This window comes from Mytilus galloprovincialis, chromosome 11 (genome assembly GCF_965363235.1).
Source record: "Mytilus galloprovincialis chromosome 11, xbMytGall1.hap1.1, whole genome shotgun sequence".
Classification (NCBI taxonomy): Eukaryota; Metazoa; Mollusca; class Bivalvia; order Mytilida; family Mytilidae; genus Mytilus; species Mytilus galloprovincialis.
The window spans coordinates 9,881,282-9,902,499 of NC_134848.1; the positions used below are offsets into that span (position 1 = coordinate 9,881,282).

Below are 21,218 nucleotides of genomic sequence, written 5' to 3' on the forward strand. Positions count from 1 at the left end.
ACTATTTAAAAAAGTAATCAACACATCTACATATATAACAAATGAATGATAAAGTCTACGACATCTTAAAAAACCTGTATTCATACAGAGAGGGTTTAAGTTCATTCGTTTGATGTGTTTTATCAATTGATTTTGTCATTTGATTAGGGACTTTACGTTTTGAATTTTCCTTGGAGTTCAGTATTTTTGTGATTTTACTTTTTACATTTAAACACAAAAATGCACAAATGTACATTGGAACTTTGGAGACTTCCAATTGACTCGTTTAGTCAACTTATATTTATTTGTAAATTAAACAAGGTTACTTTAATTAATTATGGCGTTATACATTTTATTGCCATAAATTCACAATAAATTTGAGTTAGTACATAAAAAACATACATTTCAAACTTATTCATAACTGTAACAGTTTCTTTTGTAAGGAAAAGTCAGCTGAAAAATTAAAGAGAGCAAGGTGGCTATTGGTTGAAAGCCTTGAAAGTTTAGATACATGAAGCTAAAACACAGAAACAGTACGAAATTCAGCTAGATATTCCAAATGAACACTGATTACTAGTATGTTATAGTTGTGTTGAAGTGGGAGAGGAATGTACATTCCTTCAGTGTCATTCAACAAATGATGTTTTTTTCCGAGACAGATATGTACAGCAAAAGTGAAAATTACAAGACTGAGATTCCAAAATATAAATAGTCAAAATTTCTAGTTAAAACTTTTCATTCTTTTCAGTTTCTAAAAGTCGCAAGTTTATGAGTTTTGACCCGAAAATTATTTCAATGCGAACTTATTCTTTTTGATACTCCATGTAGACGCTTCCCTATCATATATATCGGTAAAGTCACAATAAACAATCCTAGTTAGACAGTCTTGCATTGTTCATCCCCTTGTTCAAAAGGAATCAGTGGTAATGTCTCTTCGTTATTTTCGGATTTTTTATGTTTTTGTTTCGACCGATTATGAACGACATGACTACATTTTACTTCTGCTCTTTGCACTTCAACAGCAGCACTTTGATCTTCTATTGTTTTATATGACCAGCTAGATTTGTACTCATGCCCAAATCTATATGGCGCCCTAGCAAGAAAATGGCGGAGAGTAAACAGACGATGAGACAACATGCAAATAAATTGTACTAAAAGCATAATTGCACATATCAGCAAAAACAAAAATCCTGAAAAACGAAATTGAAGTATAAATGAATACTTATATTTAAGCAGAAATACCCTTTATAATTCAAAATTTGCTACATTAAGAATATTGATTGAAAAAATAATGTCCAGTGCATTTATTTCGTGCATCTTGAGACGAACCTGGAATATATAAGATTTGCATGGAGTGAAATACTCATTTGGTACTTTATGAAATGATAGTTTTGAATTTCGATTCGAAATTTAATACCTTAAATTAAAAAGACTAAAACAAAATAAACTGGCAAATAAGAAAGGAATCCCCATTTTTGAATTGATGTCAAATATAGAGGTATATTACACACATTATTTTATTTCTTAATTTTCATCAATAGCATTCTTTGAGCATGCTGAAAACAATTGTGTTTACATTGACTTTAATTTGTGCAAGCCTTGTTTGTTGTTTGCATATAAACAAGTCTTCAATGGTGTACGGTACCAACGTGCGGAATAGGAACTAAATACAATTCCGGAGAACCTGAGCTCAATGGTGTACGGTACCAACGTGCGGAATAGGAACTAAATACAATTCCGGAGAACCTGAGCTCAATGGTGTACGGTACCAACGTGCGGAATAGGAACTAAATACAATTCCGGAGAACCTGAGCTCAATGGTGTACGGTACCAACGTGCGGAATAGGAACTAAATACAATTCCGGAGAACCTGAGCTCCCGGCCAATGAATGTGTTCCTTTCTGTCTTAATTGTTCCTATAAATTTCGATTTCTCCTCCTTATCTTCTTTCTCTCTTTTTATATGGTTAATTTTTAAAGAATTTTTAAAGAATTCTACGAACAATTTATATTTTATCTTCAATTTACAACAATTTTCTATCTAAAATCGGAATCAATACATAATTCTGTTTCTGCTAAAACATATTTCATCGTGGTAAATTTAATGAACACTAATTTCGTAAAATAAAATATTCATTTACTCATGAATATACCTACCGACTGGATTACTTCCAAGAACTAATAAATTTATCTTTGACGCAAGTGTTGAAATCAACACCAGCCAAAGGGAGTTAACCGCTAACAAAATCATCAACCAAGTATTCCTAAGTTCTTCTAGTTTTTCTGCAATATAGAAAGATTCCTGTCACGCGGACATTTCACCACATTAATTTTTGGTATACACTAATTATATTTATGTTTTTGGTTCACATACATTTTTGAACACTACATTAATAGGTTTTATTTTGTTGAGACTTAAGTAATTATCTATGTCAACTTTTTTTTTCTCTGTGGAAAAATGATGAGTTGTTTTGCTACCAATGTACAATTCGGTTTTTTTTTCTGAAAGTTTTTACTGGATGTGAAGTTCATTCATTATAAAAATGAAGATGTGGTATCATAACCAATCAGACGACTCATCACAAGAGACAGAATGTCACAGAAGTTTACAACAATATGACACCGTAGGAAATTTAACAATGAGCAAAGCCCATACCGCACAGTCAGCTTAAAGAAGAAATGACATATATCAAACATTTCAAACGAAAAAAAATACGTAAATTAATGTACAAAAAATGAACAAAAAACAAATATGTAACACAGAAACAACCACTGAACTAGTGACTTGGGACAGATAATGTGGCAAGATTTAACATGAAAGAGGGATCCCAACCCTCCCCTTACCGTGGACAGTGGTGTGGCAAAACCAATGCATATTTTCGTACCGTGGCAATTATAAATACAAACATATTATTATTAAGGGGCGATCTCTTACTCTTCAATTGTCCAAGTAAACTAAAAGCTTCCGATGTTGGTTTAAGATGTGTGTCTGTCAGTAGTTTCCAGAATTCATACTCTGTTGAATTTATTTTCTGTATGTCATGTTTAATAGCATTGTCCAATCTTTGTTTTATCTCAGCATGCAAGAGCTCCTCTACAATAAATAGAAAATAAGTAAATGAACAAATAAAGGCAACAGTAGTATACCGCTGTTCGATTCATTAATCGATTGAGAAAAAAAACCAAATCCGGGTTACTAACTAAAACTGAGGGAAGCACGTCAAATATATAACTTCAAAGCGATAGAAAATATATTAGAAACCTAACACCTAAAAACCCCAGCGCAAAAACAAGACTTTTTTCCTTTCTCATTTATTCATCAAAGGAAACAGCACATGTATTTGCATGCTTTTTTGTTTCGGATTAAGATAGTTCATTGAGAAAACCAGGACAATGCCAACACATGTTATGTTATTTAATGTTATTTAAAAAAAAATATAACTTGACCTGACGATTTTTAAAAAACTCTATACTTGTACTGTTTACAAACCTTTTGTGGGCGTCCTCAAGTACTTTATTGCCTCTTGTAAACGTCTCACGTGAGCTGAAATGACGATAAATAAATAAAAAGTAAAATGAAATCTCATAGGTATGTTTTCAATTGCCCTGTACTTAAAGTCTCTGTCATTTGTTATAAATGCAATTTATGCCAAAAAAAAATCTTTTTATGTAACAATAAACTTATTGAAATATTGTTGTTCACAAACTGTACAAAATGTACGGGTACGTTGTCGAGCTAACCATACCAACTTAGCGGAAAACATATGCAGGTGTCAGACAGAACAACTGAGTCGCAAATGTCAAGTTGCTGACCAAATATGGTATCATTATTCTCAGTGGAAAGTATAACAGAAGTATTTGTTGGACGGACCAACGAACTGACGGACCGCAGGACTGACGGAAAATATAAATTAAAACAAACGAGTAAGGCATAAATGAGCATCCGATATAATAAAGAAAACAATGTTGTAATAAATATAGCAACATAAACAAGTATAAAAATATAACTGAAAAGGAACCAAAAATAACGATATGTATTTCTTCACAAAAAATGTATGTTGACTATACTTTAAAGGTACAGCAACCTTTCACAACAATTACCAAATACTACATGTATCTAGAGAGATTCATATTCTCACAATGTACCTGCTTTTGTAATTCCAAGTTCATTCTCAATATCTTTCTTTTCAAACGTCTTTAACTGTTCCAGATCTTTTGTTTTCTTTATGTGACATTTTGTAAAAGCTGATTTATATTGGTGTAGACCAATATCTTTTAACCAGGTATCTACGTTGTCCTACAATAGTTCCAATATGGTATGTAAGGTCTTTATTCATTGGTCAACGTCATTGTTACCCAAATATTCGATTTTTAAATGTTCTTTGAAATATAAAGCATTTTATACTCCAGGAAAATATTACCTGATTTGTCGTTGGTCAACCTGTGAGAACTTTGGATCCTCAATATTTTTCAACTTCATACTTTATTTGGTGTTGGTTTTTATTTTTACTTTTTTTATTCGAGCATGCATCATTGATGAGTCGTTTGTGGAGTACTAGTATTACGTAAGCGCGAAATACCTCAGAGCGGATGGATTTTATTTTGCTACGACATAATTGTTGTGCGCAAATTTTACTGAGTTTCTACATTATTCTACAATTAATCTATAAGATGAAAAAAACCTTTGTCTGATTCAAAGAAGATTTCGTACAAAACATGTTGCCACAGAAGTGTGAATTTGTAAAATGATGCATATTTTCTTTCGATATTTGGCGAAAAATACTGATCTTTTTTCATAAAATGAAATAGTTACCAAGAAAATATTTCGTGTAAAAAATCGTATATAACTAAGACACATTGCATTGGGGAATTTATAAACAAACAATAAACAAGTATGGCTTTGTCAAAAGTTAATATTAAAAATTAGCATATTGAAACACACTGTCCTTTTTAGATTTGTAAAGACAGGGAACCAGTTTTACGCACTAATTCATATTTGATTTTACTTACAGGAACAGCAGCCTCTATGAGAAAGTCTGGTAGATCTTTTATTCTATTTTCTAACATAGTTCTCTGTGTTTTCTTTTTAATTCCTATTCTTTTTAAATCTGTTTCCGTCATACTGGCTATGAAGCTGGTATCATCGTAACCATGTTTCTTGAATAATGCTACATATTCAGTCTGAAATAGAAAATATAATGTGCTTATTCTTGTGGCAAGTTAATATATTCCTATTTTGGGTCTTCTGGTTATCGGGACTGCATCACATAATTTAGCTCTTATGTCCGGAAAGTTAGAAGAACATGTTTCTCTTTCATTAGGTCACGAAGCTGAACTACATGGATACAAACTCACCGACAGTTCCAACTTCGATACACATATTACTCTACTAGTGATGGATATAAGTAAAATGGTCCCAGAACGGAATAGATCACTAGACGCAGTTTGTATACGGAGAGACCCTCCGATCTCTTGTAGAAAGTTATGACTATACAACATTTGTATACGCACATATGGACGACCAAGTGTAAAAGTTGAACTAAAGTTGCACTCAATGTCTTCTATTGTATTAGTAGTGTACGTATCCGTGTATATTTTCCTTATTTGTTTTACGAACTGTGCAGTTTTGCCATCATATAAACACGTACATACGAGTCTGAATGGGATCTTTATTTGCATTCTTTAGTTTTCATACCATTTTTGTTCATTCATTGTTGAGTTAATAATATTTCAGCCCCCGAATAGTCTGTTATCTTTTTTCTCTCTCTCTCTCTCACATTATTCATTATATTCTATGGTCCATCCAGATCCCCATTAATATAATAAGAATGATAAAATCACCTTTAACCCTGGATCTATTTGTTGAAACCAGTCTTCAACTTTTATAATTTCATCCTCATCTCCATATGTATATGGGTCATCTTAAAATAAAACAACAACAACAATTGGCCGTTTCAGAATCTAAAGCATCATGGGTAATTTCATTGTTCGTACCCCAAAGTGAAAATAACGTTATGTCATTGGTTGAATTTCCATTGTTTATAACGTTTTAAACCAATCAAAACGCTTTGGTGTACGCTTTTGAAAATATTACCCAGGATTCATTAGATTCTGAAACGGCGAATTAAAAAAACTGAGTTAGTACATGTATTATTGATATTCTCTTTAATGATGAAAAATCGAATGTAGAAATTAAGGATGTTCGCTCCTCTTGGTTTTGAATTTTTGTTTGATATTCGAACTCCTCTGGTTTTATCCATCTAGTGCCCATAAAAAAATTTTGCCCATCAAGCCCTATTTTTCTTTTCATAATTTTATTACATATAGTTTTATAAGTCATATTTGAAAATCTTATAAAATCCTTGTTATTTTTTCATTGTTTTTGATAGACAAATGATGACAATGTTAATTAAATGAAAAATCTAGAGAGAAATATTTCCCGCCAAATTTTCAATGGCTTATATCTCGAAAACAAGGACACGGACCCCTATTTTTTTCTGCTTTACTAGTTTCTTTATTTATATACTATCAATGTATAACAGTCTTTTAAAAAGCTTGTTATTTTAAAACAGAGTAGCGAACATCCTTAAATAAAAAAATACGTATTAAATAATTGATATTGATTGTTTGTTTGTGTTTAAAGTCATTATTAGCACTATTGGCTAATCGGGGCTGACGGTTTTTATTTGTTGAAAGCCGAAGTCCTCGAAGAGAACCACCGACTTTCGAAAGGAAACTCCATGGCAACTCTAGTCATCTAAGATTGGAGTCGAACGATTCCGCTTCGTGCGCGCTTAGAACTTACAATAAGTGTTCAGTAATCTAATGATAAATTAAACAATAAATGAATTACTTACTAGACAACTCGGCCTCTGCTATTAATGTAGGTGATTCGCATTTACAACTATATGTATGTATTTTAAACTCTGTAACTGACAAACACTAAGCAAGAAATTTTTTTTCCTAAAGACACCCTGTTTAAATATATTAAAACGTGGTACACATATAGTGCATGGTATCTTATAATCCTTATTCGTGAACACGTTTATGACGTTAAACGTTACCCATTCCAGCTTGACGTGCAGATAGCTGGGCACTGTTTTACACTTAACGTCCCCATTCCATCAAGACGTGGTTGCGTACTTGTATATCCCGGACCATCAAACAGACGTCCAACTTTGGCAAAGGTTCTACTGCGGTTAGAAGAAGACTAAAAGTGACTATATGTCTAGTCCACAGGTACCATTGGGTTTGTATCATAGACGTTCCCGATGAACATAGGAGTAATACGTTTCAACACAGGAACTTGTCTCAGAAAAAAAATCCTATATACATGTACCTTAATATAACACAAGGTACTTAACTTGCATTTTCGAAAAATGTCAGGCGGTGACGAAATTCCGTTGTATGCCGCTTTCTATGCTGTCAACCCCACTAAAACTTGTTATATCGTAATTCTAAATTGATTTATCTTTACAATGGTGTATAACATACTTACATTTGTTGTCGGAATCATCCGTACCAATCCTATCCAAGTGTGTCAATCGTAATAATTTTGCCAACCGCTGATGATTTGGCAATAAACGCGTCACGTCTCCTTACAATGTATATATCTCGGTTTCCGATTAGTCAATTTTATGGGATAGTCTAAATGATTCTCGGAGTTATTTGATCTCGTTTCATTTTCATACGTAAAGTCAAGAGAGAGTCTAAATGACATTGACGTCATGGGTAAATCTAAAAAAGGAAACTCGTAACTTATTAGAATAGACATACCACAAATAACACTTGTTAGGGTTTTTTTTTCACGGTATCTTATACAATTTTACTAACTGGGTGATAAGTTCTATTCAGACAAAAAATAACAGTTTTTTCTGAAACAGGTTTTATAATTAATCATTTGCTGCGAGACGTTTATTGCCAAATTTTCAGCGGTTGGAAAAAGTATTACGATTGACAAACTTGGGTAGGATTGCTACGGATGATTCCGACAACAAATGTAGGCGTGTTATACACCATTGGCATTGTAATGATAAATCAATTTAGAATTACGATATTACAAGTTTTAGTGGGGTTGACACCATAGAAAGCGGCATATAACGAAATTTCGTTACCGCCTGACATTTTTCGAAAATGCAAGTTAAGTACCTTGTGCTACATAAGGTATATAGGGGAAAAAATCTGAGACAAGTGCCTGTGCGTTTCAACTATTTACAGTCTATATATGAAAAAAAATGTGGTATAATTGCCAATTTGCCAATGATACAACTCTCCACAAGAGACCAAATGACACAGAAAGTAACAATTATAGGGCACCATGCGGCCTTCAATAATGAGCAACGTCCATACCGCTTTAACTACCTTGATTAAGAAGATCTTGTCTGCTTTCTTGATGCTCATAGATGGTTCCGGATGGTCTGCCTTGCCACGATCTGGTAAAACTCCCCTCTATATCACTTGCCTCTGAAGATACTCGTTTCCGGCCTACATATGGTATGTCTGACGTTTCAATGCTCGTTGGTGGCTTGCTGTCATGTTGTTCAAGCCGTTTGTCACAGCAGCTGTTTATTCAAAAAAAAAAAAATGAAGAAAAGGTTGCATTCAGCTTTTGAGTATTATATATGTTTCATAACATTTAATAATCAACATAAACGAAAGAGTGGAAGTATGTATTCTATTTTGTCTTGTTGATATTTTTATTTTGAATGTATTTTTGAAGAAACAAGAATGTGTCCCAAGTACACGGATGCCCCACTCGCACTATCATTTTCTATGTTCAGTGGACCGTGAAATTAGGGTCAAAACTTTAATTTGGAATTAAAATTAGAAAGATCATATCATAGGGAACATGTGTACTAAGTTTCAAGTTGATTAGACTTCAACTTCTTCAAAAACTACCTTGACCAAAAACTTTAAGCGGACGGACGCACAGACGGACGGACGAACGGAGGCACAGACCAGAAAACATAATGCCTCTCTACTATCGTAGGTGGGGCATAAAAAAAAATGTTTTGGAAAGATTGTTATATGGAAAGCTAATTTTTTTTAACCATTTATTAGCACAAATCACATCCATTGACATCTGTTCAATAAAGGCATATAAAACCGAACCTGATTTTTATTTCTAAACATCCAGTGACACATATTTCATGTATTTCAAGGATGATTTTGAGGAACTAATTCGTATTAACTTTACGTCCAGTGGCAAATATTACATCGGGAAATACTGTCAATCATATTTTCAGTCAATGGCATAATGATATTTCTTTTATCATTACAGATGAAAGAAATATTGATAGAATTTTATATTTGGAATCGGTTATTTAAACTTTTGTTCGAAAAATATACAGCCTATGAAATAACATCTTCTTTACTTACAAAAATATCTGTCTCAGAATAGCGCCGAGATATTCATACCATGAACTGGCCTTCTTCATAGTATTCTCCTGTTTTTCTTCACGTGTCCCTAAATGTATAAAAGACTTATTATCTTTTTGGACTAGGATGAAATTTGAAAAAAATAGGCAGGACAGGAATTTTTAGTAAAAAAAAAGGCAGGATGAGACACTTGCCAAAAAAAAAAATTAAAACGACAATTTAGGTAAAAAAAGTCAGGATAAACTAAAAAAAAAAAAAAAAGGCAGGACCGAACAGAGTGAAAAATAAAAAGGCAGGACAGAGATTACAGCTAAAAAAAAATGCAGGACAAAATTTTTCATCCTAGCCCCCCATAAAAATCAAATGGTAACTCCCTTATGCTGAGTGAAAACATATTTGTTACTTTTTCAAGCCCATCTGTCTAATAATAATTAATTAGTGCAGAGTGAAGAAATATATTTTAGCCATCATAAACTACCAGCCTGACACAGCTTTACTGATGCTTGAGGTAGTTTGTCCTTTTACTGATTGAAACAGCATATGATTGGAGTCGACGACGAGTGTACCTTTTATTTGCGAGATTCGAAATCACAACCTCAGTGTTGACAGCCTAGTGGTACAGTTGTTCGACCACGCGGCCACGATACCCCTGTTTTAAGTTTTGAATTTTCCTCGGAGTTCAGTATTTTTGTAATTTTTCTTGTTAGTATGACTTACCCCACGATCTATCAGTAATATTTACGACACTATAAATAATCAGCATGATGTACCCGGATGGTAAACACAGTAGGAACCAGAGTCCCTGGAACAGACAGGTAAACTCATCTAAGTGACATAATCCAGTCACGAAAAAGAGGCCCACGAGACAACCAAAATATACCGTTGTTATGGAAATAGGAAAATCTTTACTTATGGCTGAAATAAAAAAATAAAACCAATTTTAATAACGTATGCAAGAATAAAAAAATGCTCATCGATATGTAAATGTGAAAGAAATACTTAATTACATTTATCCGATATTGTAAAGAAAGTAATGATACTAAAGCAGGTGTGGAGTCCACCCGCTTTATAGCTAACGAATTTACAAAAATTGAAGCAGGAAGCTGCATAGTTGTTAATATTGATAAAATTAATAGCAGTCTATTATTAATACATAAATTCCTGGACAGAAAATATTTACATCCTTATCAAGCTGCTGTACGTAAAAATTAGTAATTTGACATGCAGAGAAAAAATGTGTTTCATCTTCAACGTCATTAATATTCAGTGGATAGCATCGAAATGTATGTACCATCAGGGCTGAATGTTGGATTAATTGTATCATTTAGGAGTTTCACATGTTGAGAAAAAGTGTGTATCATCTTCAAATTTATTACTAGTATTTAAAAGCCCACATCCAAATACATACCATCAGGGCTGAATGTTGGGTTAACGGTATCATTTCCGTCCTGATACGGTTTGTTGTTTATATTGGCTAGATTTTCTACAATCTGTTCCGCAGTACCAACAACCACAGCCATCATGACTAGGGCGTAGGCAAAGGTCAAGATTTTGGCCGTCTATGGAAGAGATTTTTTTTTATATACAATAACGAAGACATAAAAAATTACCAATTTAGTGAGAAATTTATCTACTCCAATATTTAGTACATGTTCGTCTAGAATATCGCGTCTGACTCATTTTATATGTTGTACTCTTTCGTTTAGAGAGAAAGGTAGACCTTGAAAAAACTTTGGATACTTTCTTTATTTCAATTTTTAACACAGTTATGCAAGTTTTGAATGTTGCGTCAACATATGTTTTTCATACTTTCATTTAAGATAAATGGTATGGAACTCCAAAGAAATAATACTTTTCAAGTCCTTTAAACATTATGTAAGTCTATAATGTCGCGTCTTCATTATACACATTTCACTCTCTCATTTAGAAAGAATGGCTTAGAAAGCCAAAGCAAAAGAAATGTTTCTTCATAAGACGTCGAAAAAAAACAAAATCTAATCAATTTGGTGCAATGCAGACAATGTTGTTATAATACAGCCATCTGAGTTTGATTGACACAAGCAGTGATATCGTGTTTATTGTGTTGCTGTCTTTATTTATTGCGAAGATATATTTGTGGTTATACGTGTTTTAGACAGACTCACTAGTTATTTATCATTTGGTATATTACTTTATTCACGTTAAAATATATAAATTTTGTGTATTTACTGTCTTCTGATTGGTTGAAATTATTAGTTTTATTTTCAATGTTGTCAATTTTTATGGCGACACGCCCACTCTGACGTTGTGTATTCATAGGCCAACATGTGTGTACGTTGATATTGTTATTATAAATAATATAAAAAGTTCTTTGAGCTTTATTTTTGATAGAAATTTATTTATAATGAATGGCAATAATTTATTTTGAATATATTGAACCATAAAATTAATTTTTGACTCTTCACATTTTTCATAATCCGCGCGGATTATTCAATGTGAAGAGTCAAAAATTAATTTTATGGTTCAATAAACTCAAAATAAATAATAGCCATTCATTAAGTATACTGAGTATCAATAGAAACGCAACCCCTACATGTATTTTCCAATTAATACAAGTTTAGATCGACAGATGTTCTTTGAAATTGTCCAATACTACAGTCGCAGATAACTTGTGATATGCTTACAGAATGTTCCTAGCAATTTTTAGAGCTTTTTGATTGCAGAATCTACAGGTTTAAAAAAGTCCTCAATTAAAAAAAAAAGAAATTTACACTTTGGATTGCAAATTTCTATCAGAACTAAACCCTGTAGCAAAGGTTATAAAATATATCAGTAGGTAAAAAATGTTATTCTAGATTTTTGCACATTTTCCATTCAATGAAGTAGTGTTTTTCATCCTCCAACACGACTTACAAGTAACTGTGTCTTCTGTGAAGTCTTTATACAGATTATTCCGTACAAAACAATCAGAATAAACTGTACGATGACTGTTGTTATAACTTCTAATCCCCAGGCGTAGGCTAATCCTCCTATAAAAGAAAGATATTTTTGTTTCGTTCTAGATATACAACTGACAGCAAGTTTGACCAATTTGTACTGTTCACGTTTTAATAAAATGAATTAGTAGTGAAGAAAGCAAATTGCTGCGTACACGACACAGCAATCAAATTGTTTTCAGAACGGTGAACATGACACAAAGAACGATATGCATGACACAGCAATCAAATTGTTTTCAAAAGGTCAAATATGACACAAAGAAGCAAAGACCGATGTACATGACACAGCAATGAAAATGTTTTCTCAACGATGAACATGACAAAAGGAACATTGAACCAGATACGAAGAATGGTGAACATGACATACCTGATATGATAAGCATAACGGTGCTTGGTCCTAAAACAGTAGATACAAGCAATGCTGCCTGATAAACTAAGAACCAGATTGATATTCCCTGATTTAACTTTCTAACAATCTTAGCCTCCTTTAATAAGAGGTACAGGTTGGCAATCGTGGAACCTATCCATCGTCGCCGTTGTGTGTAGAACTCTTCAAACTCCGTGGGACAATTCGTATAGTTACACGAAGCAGCACAATAGTCTATTCTCCAACCACTTTGAACCTGTATATATAGTTAATAGAATTTAAAAAATGGTGATCTGCACATTGCATTTATTATTGTATCATATTCAAATTTGTACTGCCTCGCACGATGTAGCTCTGAAATCCAGAAAGGTAGAACATGTTTAAGCAATAAGTTATTGACTCAGAGTTAGGTGTTTTCTGCGGGTGCCGTAGCATTGCTGGTGTTTAAGGTGGTACCCAACATTTTCATAAAATTTTGATAAAGTATTTAACCCTTTGACAAAAATATAAAAATTTCAAAAAATTTGAACCAACCATTTTATCGGAAAAATTACACTGGTTACATAGCAGTTTGACAAAGACTAGTTTTGATCAATGAGAAGCTTAATATTCCCTTAACAACACAACGTGAATAAAACGTTTATCTGATATTACAGAGTTATCTCCCTGTAGTGTTAGGTACCACCTTAAAATGAACAATGTAAAGTCTGAAGCGCAATTAATTCGTTGCTTCTTGGTTCTAACCATGGTCCCTAGGCCAATTACACGATATGGTGGCGGACAAAGATCAATTTTATCTTTAATTCATAAAGTTCCAAACATAACTATGACTATCATTGTCATTGTATCCAACTTAATAATGGAGATTTCGTGTAAGGAACAGTAAATGTTAATATTGAAAAATACCTTTTTGGTAATACAAAAGAGAGATTCAGGAGCCTGTAATTCAGTGGTTGTCGTTTGTTTATGTGTTACATATTTGTTTTTTCGTTCATTTTTTTTCTTCTACATATTAAATAAGGCCGTTAGTTTTCTAGTTTGAATTGTTTTACATTGTCTTATCGGGGCTTTTTATAGCTGACTATGCGGTATGGGCTTTGCTCATTGTTGAAGGCCGTACGGTGACCTATAGTTGTTAATGTCTGTGTCATTTTGGTCTTTTGTGGATAGCTGTCTCATTGGCAATCATACCACATCTTCTTTTTTATATATACATGTTAGAGACGAAATAAAATTCCAGACAGAAACTTTAACACTTCAAATTGGACGATTATGGGAACACAAAGCAGCAAGCTCTTATGTAGACGAAACGCGCGTCTGGCGTACTATATTATAATCCTGGTACCTTTGATAACTATCTTATCTGTACATATCAGAAACATATTAAATGAATTCAATATTCAAGGTTAATAGCTGTTTATAGGTTATTCTAACCAATTTATCATTAAATTATATATAGCTTATTATGTGGTATGTTCATTGTTGAAGGTGATCTATAGTTGTTAATTTTGGTGTCATTTTGAATTGGACTCTTGAGAATAGTTGTCGCATTGGCAATCATACCACATCCTCTTTTCAATATGATCAACGCATTCTTTTCCCCACTATCTGTTAAAAATCATATAATTATTCACAATACTGCATGGGACATTTCCTTACCATAAGTGTGCAGAGCCATCTATCTTCTCCCATATCTTTGGTGAGGAATTCCAATCCCTTCTCTACATTAGAGGCGTAAGTAGGTATAATGTCCCTTAAAGCTCTGACTCTGTATACACTGAAACATCCAGGAGCACATAACACTGATCCTAACACATGTTCTGCAGCCTATAAGTATAAAAAAAGCACTGCGTTACTACTCTAAACCAACTGATTTTCGCGAATACATTATTACGAGTTTTGGAAATTGCAGTCGAATTCGTGGCAATTTGTATTCGTGGTTAACTTTTCTCATTTTCTTTATGTAATTATATGAGAGAACACCCAAAAGTAATATTTTATTTTCCCGCAATTTATCCACTCACGAAAATTTTAATTCAAGGCTCCGTGTTGAAGACCGTACCTTGACCTATAATGGTTTACTTTTATAAATTGTATTTGGATGGAGAGTTGTCTCATTGGCACTCACACCACATCTTCCTATATCTGTACACTGTTTTAAATTAACAAAAGGTGTAAAATGGTAACGTCTATCGTGTTGTTGATGTCTAGTCATTGGTATGTACATCTTCTGTCGTTTGTTTTAATTCTCATCCATCGAAATTTCCATCTAACTATATATACATTATATAGTTTTGCTTAAGTTCATACCTTTTGAAACCAATGGCCAATAGCATATTCAAACTGTTGATACCAATAAAGTGGCCCTTCACCTAGCGGATGTGTGCGTGCGCAGACAGCACCTACAGAAGTATCACGTGTCATTAAATCAAGTAGAGCTTCTACCGAGTCTGGTGTAAACTTGACGTCTGCGTCTGTTGTTAGAATGAAAGCCGTTTCATCATCAACTAAAACATAAAAAGCATAGAATGAAAATGAGTGACTGTTAGTTTTATTCTTGTAGATGTAATAAATCAATGGCGCTTACATGTGCAAAACATGTCCTTCAATGATAACACACTAATATACTTTTTGTGTGTGTGAAGTCCGATAATTTTATGACCCTATACATTTTATGCTATCATTGCTTCCGTTTGTCGATGTTAACCAAATTAGAAACATGTTATAGTATGCGGGCCATACACATGAATACTGTTAGGAATAAAGGAATAAATGGCGTTACATTTTGTGATATTTAATCAGCTTTTACTGTTTAAGACTTCACCATTTGCATTTACATTATTTTCCCTTTGTTGATTAAGTATTCAAACCAACTGTGTACGCTCAACTTAGACTCATAGTAATTTACCTTTTGCGTCTTCTTTGACAAGGAAATCCAAGATATATGACATGTACATAATTTGACTCCATCGTTTCTTATTCTTCACCTAAAACATGGACAAACTATCAATATATTTTTCAGCGACTGTCATAAAAGTGAGAGGTTTGGCTAGCTACAAAACCAGATTTGATCCTCCATTTTCTACATAAAAAAAATTCCTGTACAAAGTCAGGAATATGACAGTGGCTATCCATTTGTTTGATTTGTTTGAGCTGTTGACATTGCCATTTGATTACGGACTTTCCATTTCGAATTTTCCTCGGAGCTCAGTATTTTTGTTATTTTACATTTTACAGTAGTGTTAAGTTTTTATATACTTCAAATTATGGTTTGTGTCAGATATAATTGAAATCACTACCTCCATCAGTTTGATTTTCTTAGACTATATCATCAAGATAATTCGGGCTAATATCATGTTAAGTTCACAAGATCACCGAAGATCACACACGCTGAGGTTCGTGATGCTGCGTTTGTAATTTCTACGTTGTGTTTTGGTGACTGTAAATTTGTTTTATTTTTTATGAGTTTGAATATCACTTTGGTATACGCCTCTCTCATTTTGATTACGTATTAATAGACTAAGATTATTTCATTATGTCTAACAATCGAGAAAAACATATTTGCTATCTAATTATCAGTATACTGAATCTATTTTGTCAAAATATCGAAAAATTCATGAAACTAATATGTTCCATTGAAATATCGACACATCATTGGTGTCCGAGAAATTAAAACCGCCATTGCATCGCTTGTGTCGAAAAATCTGCATACGCTTCTACTTATATCTTTTGTCGAGATAACGACAAAGTAATTGAGTCAGAGTACATATAAAAAAGAAGATGTGGTATGATTGCCAATGAGACAACTATCCACTAAAGACAAAAATGACACAGACATTAACAACTATAGATCACCGTACGGCCTTCAACAATGAGCAAAGCCCATACCGCATAGTCAGCTATAAAAGGCCCCGATAAGACAATGTAAAACAATTCAAACGAGAAAACTAACGGCCTTTTTTATGTAAAAAAATGAACGAAAAACAAATATGTAACACATAAACAAACGGCAACCACTGAATTACAGACTCCTGACATGCATATTTCTTTTATCGAAACGAACAAATGCGCATCCAATCTACATAAAAAAATATATGCATGAAATATATGGCACTAGACGCTAAGCAAAAAACAATCAACCAATCGATCTCTATTCCGAAATAATAACGAAATAACAGCAAAGTATCTCTTTAGTCGAAATAATGACATATTTATTATTTGTTGAAAGAAAAGACACACTTATCAGTTTAGTCATCATTGCAATGTAATGATCGAAGTGAGTAAAGTATAACGACTGAATCATTCAGATTATGATATCGTTTGTAAAATGACGAAACGTATTTCATTATTTATATGACTCCTATAGCGCCGAGATAAGACACGAATTCAAAATGTATATATATTTTTTTTGAAATGGGATACTTCCTTATAATATTTGTTTACATATTTGGTCACGTTTTTACCTATTTTTAGTCTTAATCTACTGCTATCACATTAACCTGAATTTTTAAATGTTGAAAAGATTGTTTAAATTTCTATTTTATACAATCTATTCAGAAATTTCAATTTTTGTTATTGAACACTTTAATAGGGAGTCACAAGATCGTCAGATGTCTTTTTAAATTATGTCATGTACGACGGTTTATTTTTCACCATTTTTTGTTTTTTGCATACACAATTTTGAAAAAATGTAATTTCCCTTTAATTATTAAATCTTTTTTTGGAAAAATGTAGACTGTTTCAAAATTTTAAAGGATCTAAATACGTAAAGTGAGAATTGCGGAAATCAATTATCCGCACTGAAATAACTTACTGAACATTCAGCCATTTGAAAATGACAAAAAAAAAAATAAATCAGAATCTCAATATATAAAGACACTAAAACGCAACCTTAAGTACACGTTGAAAAATAAATATGCTTGTTTTTCACCAAAGTTGGTAAACTTAAAAAATAACATAACAATGTCAAATAAGTTTGTTCACAACCAATTGTCCTTTCCCTTTTCTCACCTTTCTATTATCCTTCAAGTGAATAACAAATGTCATAGGTTGTCCACACCCCTCCCCTTTTGATGCAGGTAGCCTCCAACTCAGACGAAGTCCATAAGGGAAGTCAGCTTTCGTACAGGTATCAACATCACCAGTTTCTTAGAATTAATATAAATTATGATAAAAAAAAATGTTTTACCTTTCTTACTTGAACTCTGTTATTGAAAATCATACTTAATGATGAGCATTCAAAAACACTATTCAAAGTTGAAAATTTGAAACTGCAAAAATAAATAAACACATTCAACACTCTTTCAAAACGGCTCTTTGATAACGAAAGTATGACCCGTTTGAACTAAACAATTATAGATATAAAATTGAGAATGGAAATGAGGAATGTGTCAAAGAGACAGCAACCCGACCAAATAAAAAACAACAGCAGAGGGTCACCAACAGGTCTTCAATGCAGCGAGAAACTCCCGCACCCGGAGGTGTCCCCCAGCTGGCCCCCAAACAAATATATACTAGTCCAGTGATAATGAACGCCATACTAATTTCCAAATTGTACACAAGAAACTAAAATTAAAATAATACAAGACTAACAAATGCCAGAGGCTCCTGACTTGGGACAGGCGCAAAAATGCGGCGGGGTTAAACATGTTTGTGAGATCTCAACCCTCCCCCTATACCTCTAACCAATGTAAAAAAGTAAACGCATAGCAATACGCACATTAAAATTCAGTTCAAGAGAAGTCCGAGTCTGATGTCAGAAGATGTAACCAAAGAAAATAAACAAAATGACAATAATACATAAATAACAACAGACTACTAGCAATTAACTGACATGCCAGCTCCAGACTTCAATTAAACTGACTGAAAGATTATGATTTCATCATATGAACATCAGGCACAATCCTTCCTGTTAGGGGTTTAGTATCATACCATCATAACATATATGAGAAGAACATAACCCGTGTCATGCCAACAACTGTTTTTAGAATAAATGTGTTTAGCTCCGATGCAAAGACCTTATCAGTGACTCAATATTAACGCCAAAATATGCAATCTTTAATGACTTGACAACAGTATCGTAATTATATCCCTTCTTAATAAGTCTATTCAAAGGTTTTGTAATTTTCTGAGGGGAATACTGACACCTTTATGCTTTATAAAGAATATTTCCATAAAAAATTGGATGTGAAATACCTGAACGTATTAGAAGTCTGCATGTTGAGCTATATTTACGAATGATGTCTTTATACCGATGATAAAATTTAGTAAATGTTTTGACTAGTTTGTGATATCGAAAACCCTGGTGTAATAATTTTTCAGTAATACATAAATTTCTCTCGTTAAAATCTAAAACATTGTTACATACACGAGCGAATCGTACAAGTTGAGATATATAAACTCCGTAAGATGGTGACAAGGGAACGTCACCATCTAAAAACGGATAATTAACGATAGGAAATGAAAAATCATCCCTTTATCATAAATTTTAGTATTCAGTTAGAGTGAGATATTACAAAGGGATAATTCACAGTTTCAGAACCTAATGCAGTGTTGGTAATATGCAAAAACGTGCTCTAAAAAATTGTGATTGGTTTAAATTGTCCTAAACAATTGAAATTCAACCCATAGTATGTCGATATTTTTATTTTCAAGTAAACACAATCATGCGCATAACCAATAGTCCGTTTGTGTAGTGGTTAGTGCATTAAACTACTAACACAAAGGTTCCTGGTTCGATTCCCGGTCTGGGATGAAAATTTCAGGGACTGAATTTTCGGCTCTCCCTTGACACCATTTGCGAGTATGGTCTCGAGGAAACGATGATAGTCCGTCGGAAGGGGACGACAAATGGTTGACCCTTGTTAAGAGAGAGCCATATCTCTTGCACGTAAAAGACACCCTTGTAGATTTCGAAAAAAGAGCAGGCTTATGCCCATACAAGGCAGCACTCGCACCCGCAAAGTGGAAAGTAAATGATATAAGTTGCAAAACTTGTTTCCCAATCCACTATAAATAAATATGTTTAAATAAAATAGTCCGTTGACCAGAAACAGGTGAATTGTTAACTTACTCAGAACTTCCGGAACCAAACTTAACAGTTGCAGTGCTTTATCTCCGATCACGTTTCCTTTTATCCCTCCGTCAAATATGATATGTGATTCAAAATGGCGTGTGCCATATTGTTTTGCTGCATTGATCAGAGAAATAGATTCAAGAAGCTGTTTCATTTCATCTCTAGTCTGTAATAGAAATATGTGTCATGCGCATGTATTACGGATGTGACATAATTTGGCGGGAATGTACCGGAGACAAGCACGACAGTCTGAAAAATAATTTTGTTTTTTTACAATTACAACACCGAAACACGATACTGACAATCAGCAAGTTTTCACAGCATAGATGTTGCCATTCTTCATTTGGCTGTTTCTTCAAAGGTATTTAAGCTGGATCGAAAAAACTCACACAATCTAATATGAAAATGGTCTTTACGGTTGATTTTCATGTTCATCGCGAGAACTTAAAATACTATTAAAGGTACACATCTGAATTCTGATGTAAACTGTTTGTGCTAAACGATCTCTCGGAATATGTGATTGCATTTTATATTTCTATGTACACTACGATATTTGGATATCTTTTTTGACAATACTAGTCTATATTGTGTATGTTCTGGTCTGGGTTTTTTTCTCTTTCTACTAATTTTTTACAATCTCCTTTCATATACCATTTATATTCTTATATAATCGTCTTACTTACCTCGCGGTACATAGTGGTACAAATATAAACTTTGGTCTTTTTTATTTGTTCTTCTTGCTGTTCTTGTGTGTCGTCCATAAGTTGCGTCCGTCTGTCCAATAACATCCACTGATCTGGTAGGAAACTGTTGTACATCGGCATCCAAAATAACTGTAACATAAACAACAGAGGTCAGAAAGTCTCCATTGATAGATTAGAAATTACGAAGAAATTAAGTATAATCAAAGATACAGTGAATAAGCGTTGATTCTTGAAAAAGAAACCATGAGCCCGGAGATTAAGAAATAACGAAGAAATTCAGTTTTCAACACCCTAAAGCAAAGTTCACTGTAGATTAATTTGACTATTTTGTTTATGTAGTTTCAAATGTTTGGGTTGTAGTGTTCCCGATGAACTTAGTATTTTCAGAAAAAGCACTCGCACTTACGAATTTAAGTAGGGGGTCTAGTATTTCAACTTAGGGCCGGAAACTAGTAACTTATAGCTTAATACAAAAAAGTAACATAAGAAAGGATTCGCAGTGATTAGAAATCAGTTATATACTAGAATGGCCTAAATTCTAAGTTGATGGCTTTGAATTTCGTTCGTTGCAACTTAATATTGTTGACATTGGATAATTTGGTGTTGATGGAAGGTCAAATAAAGTCTTTGCATAAGAGATGGACATATTGGCGAGACTGTATTCTAACGTCTGGATGGTTTTCGGAATTTTTTGTGTGTGTCTTTGGGTCGTTGTCAGATTGGTGATGGTCTGACATATCT

The 21,218-nt window shown here is 33.3% G+C and overlaps 1 protein-coding gene across 3 annotated transcripts in view; it reads right to left on the minus strand.

The window, feature by feature from the left end:
- LOC143051619 (uncharacterized) overlaps nt 1-21,218 on the minus strand; it is a 29,358-nt gene that overhangs the window by 471 nt on the left and 7,669 nt on the right. The window contains exons 4-22 of one of the 3 annotated variants that reach the window (XM_076224518.1): nt 20,457-20,606; nt 19,771-19,939; nt 17,709-17,845; nt 15,607-15,685; nt 15,009-15,205; nt 14,358-14,525; nt 12,699-12,954; nt 12,249-12,364; nt 10,765-10,915; nt 10,074-10,271; nt 9,357-9,444; nt 8,340-8,539; nt 5,820-5,899; nt 4,989-5,159; nt 4,125-4,275; nt 3,469-3,522; nt 2,914-3,072; nt 2,136-2,261; nt 319-1,169 (exon numbers count right to left, since the gene is read on the minus strand). In XM_076224518.1, coding sequence (XP_076080633.1) covers nt 856-1,169; nt 2,136-2,261; nt 2,914-3,072; nt 3,469-3,522; nt 4,125-4,275; nt 4,989-5,159; nt 5,820-5,899; nt 8,340-8,539; nt 9,357-9,444; nt 10,074-10,271; nt 10,765-10,915; nt 12,249-12,364; nt 12,699-12,954; nt 14,358-14,525; nt 15,009-15,205; nt 15,607-15,685; nt 17,709-17,845; nt 19,771-19,939; nt 20,457-20,606 — 2,964 coding nt within the window. In that variant the 3' untranslated portion in view covers nt 319-855. Of the gene's footprint in view, nt 1-318; nt 1,170-1,231; nt 1,309-2,135; nt 2,262-2,913; nt 3,073-3,468; nt 3,523-4,124; nt 4,276-4,988; nt 5,160-5,819; nt 5,900-8,339; nt 8,540-9,356; nt 9,445-10,073; nt 10,272-10,764; nt 10,916-12,248; nt 12,365-12,698; nt 12,955-14,357; nt 14,526-15,008; nt 15,206-15,606; nt 15,686-17,708; nt 17,846-19,770; nt 19,940-20,456; nt 20,607-21,218 lie in introns of those variants that run through there. The other 2 variants (XM_076224520.1, XM_076224519.1) reach the window with 2 other exon arrangements.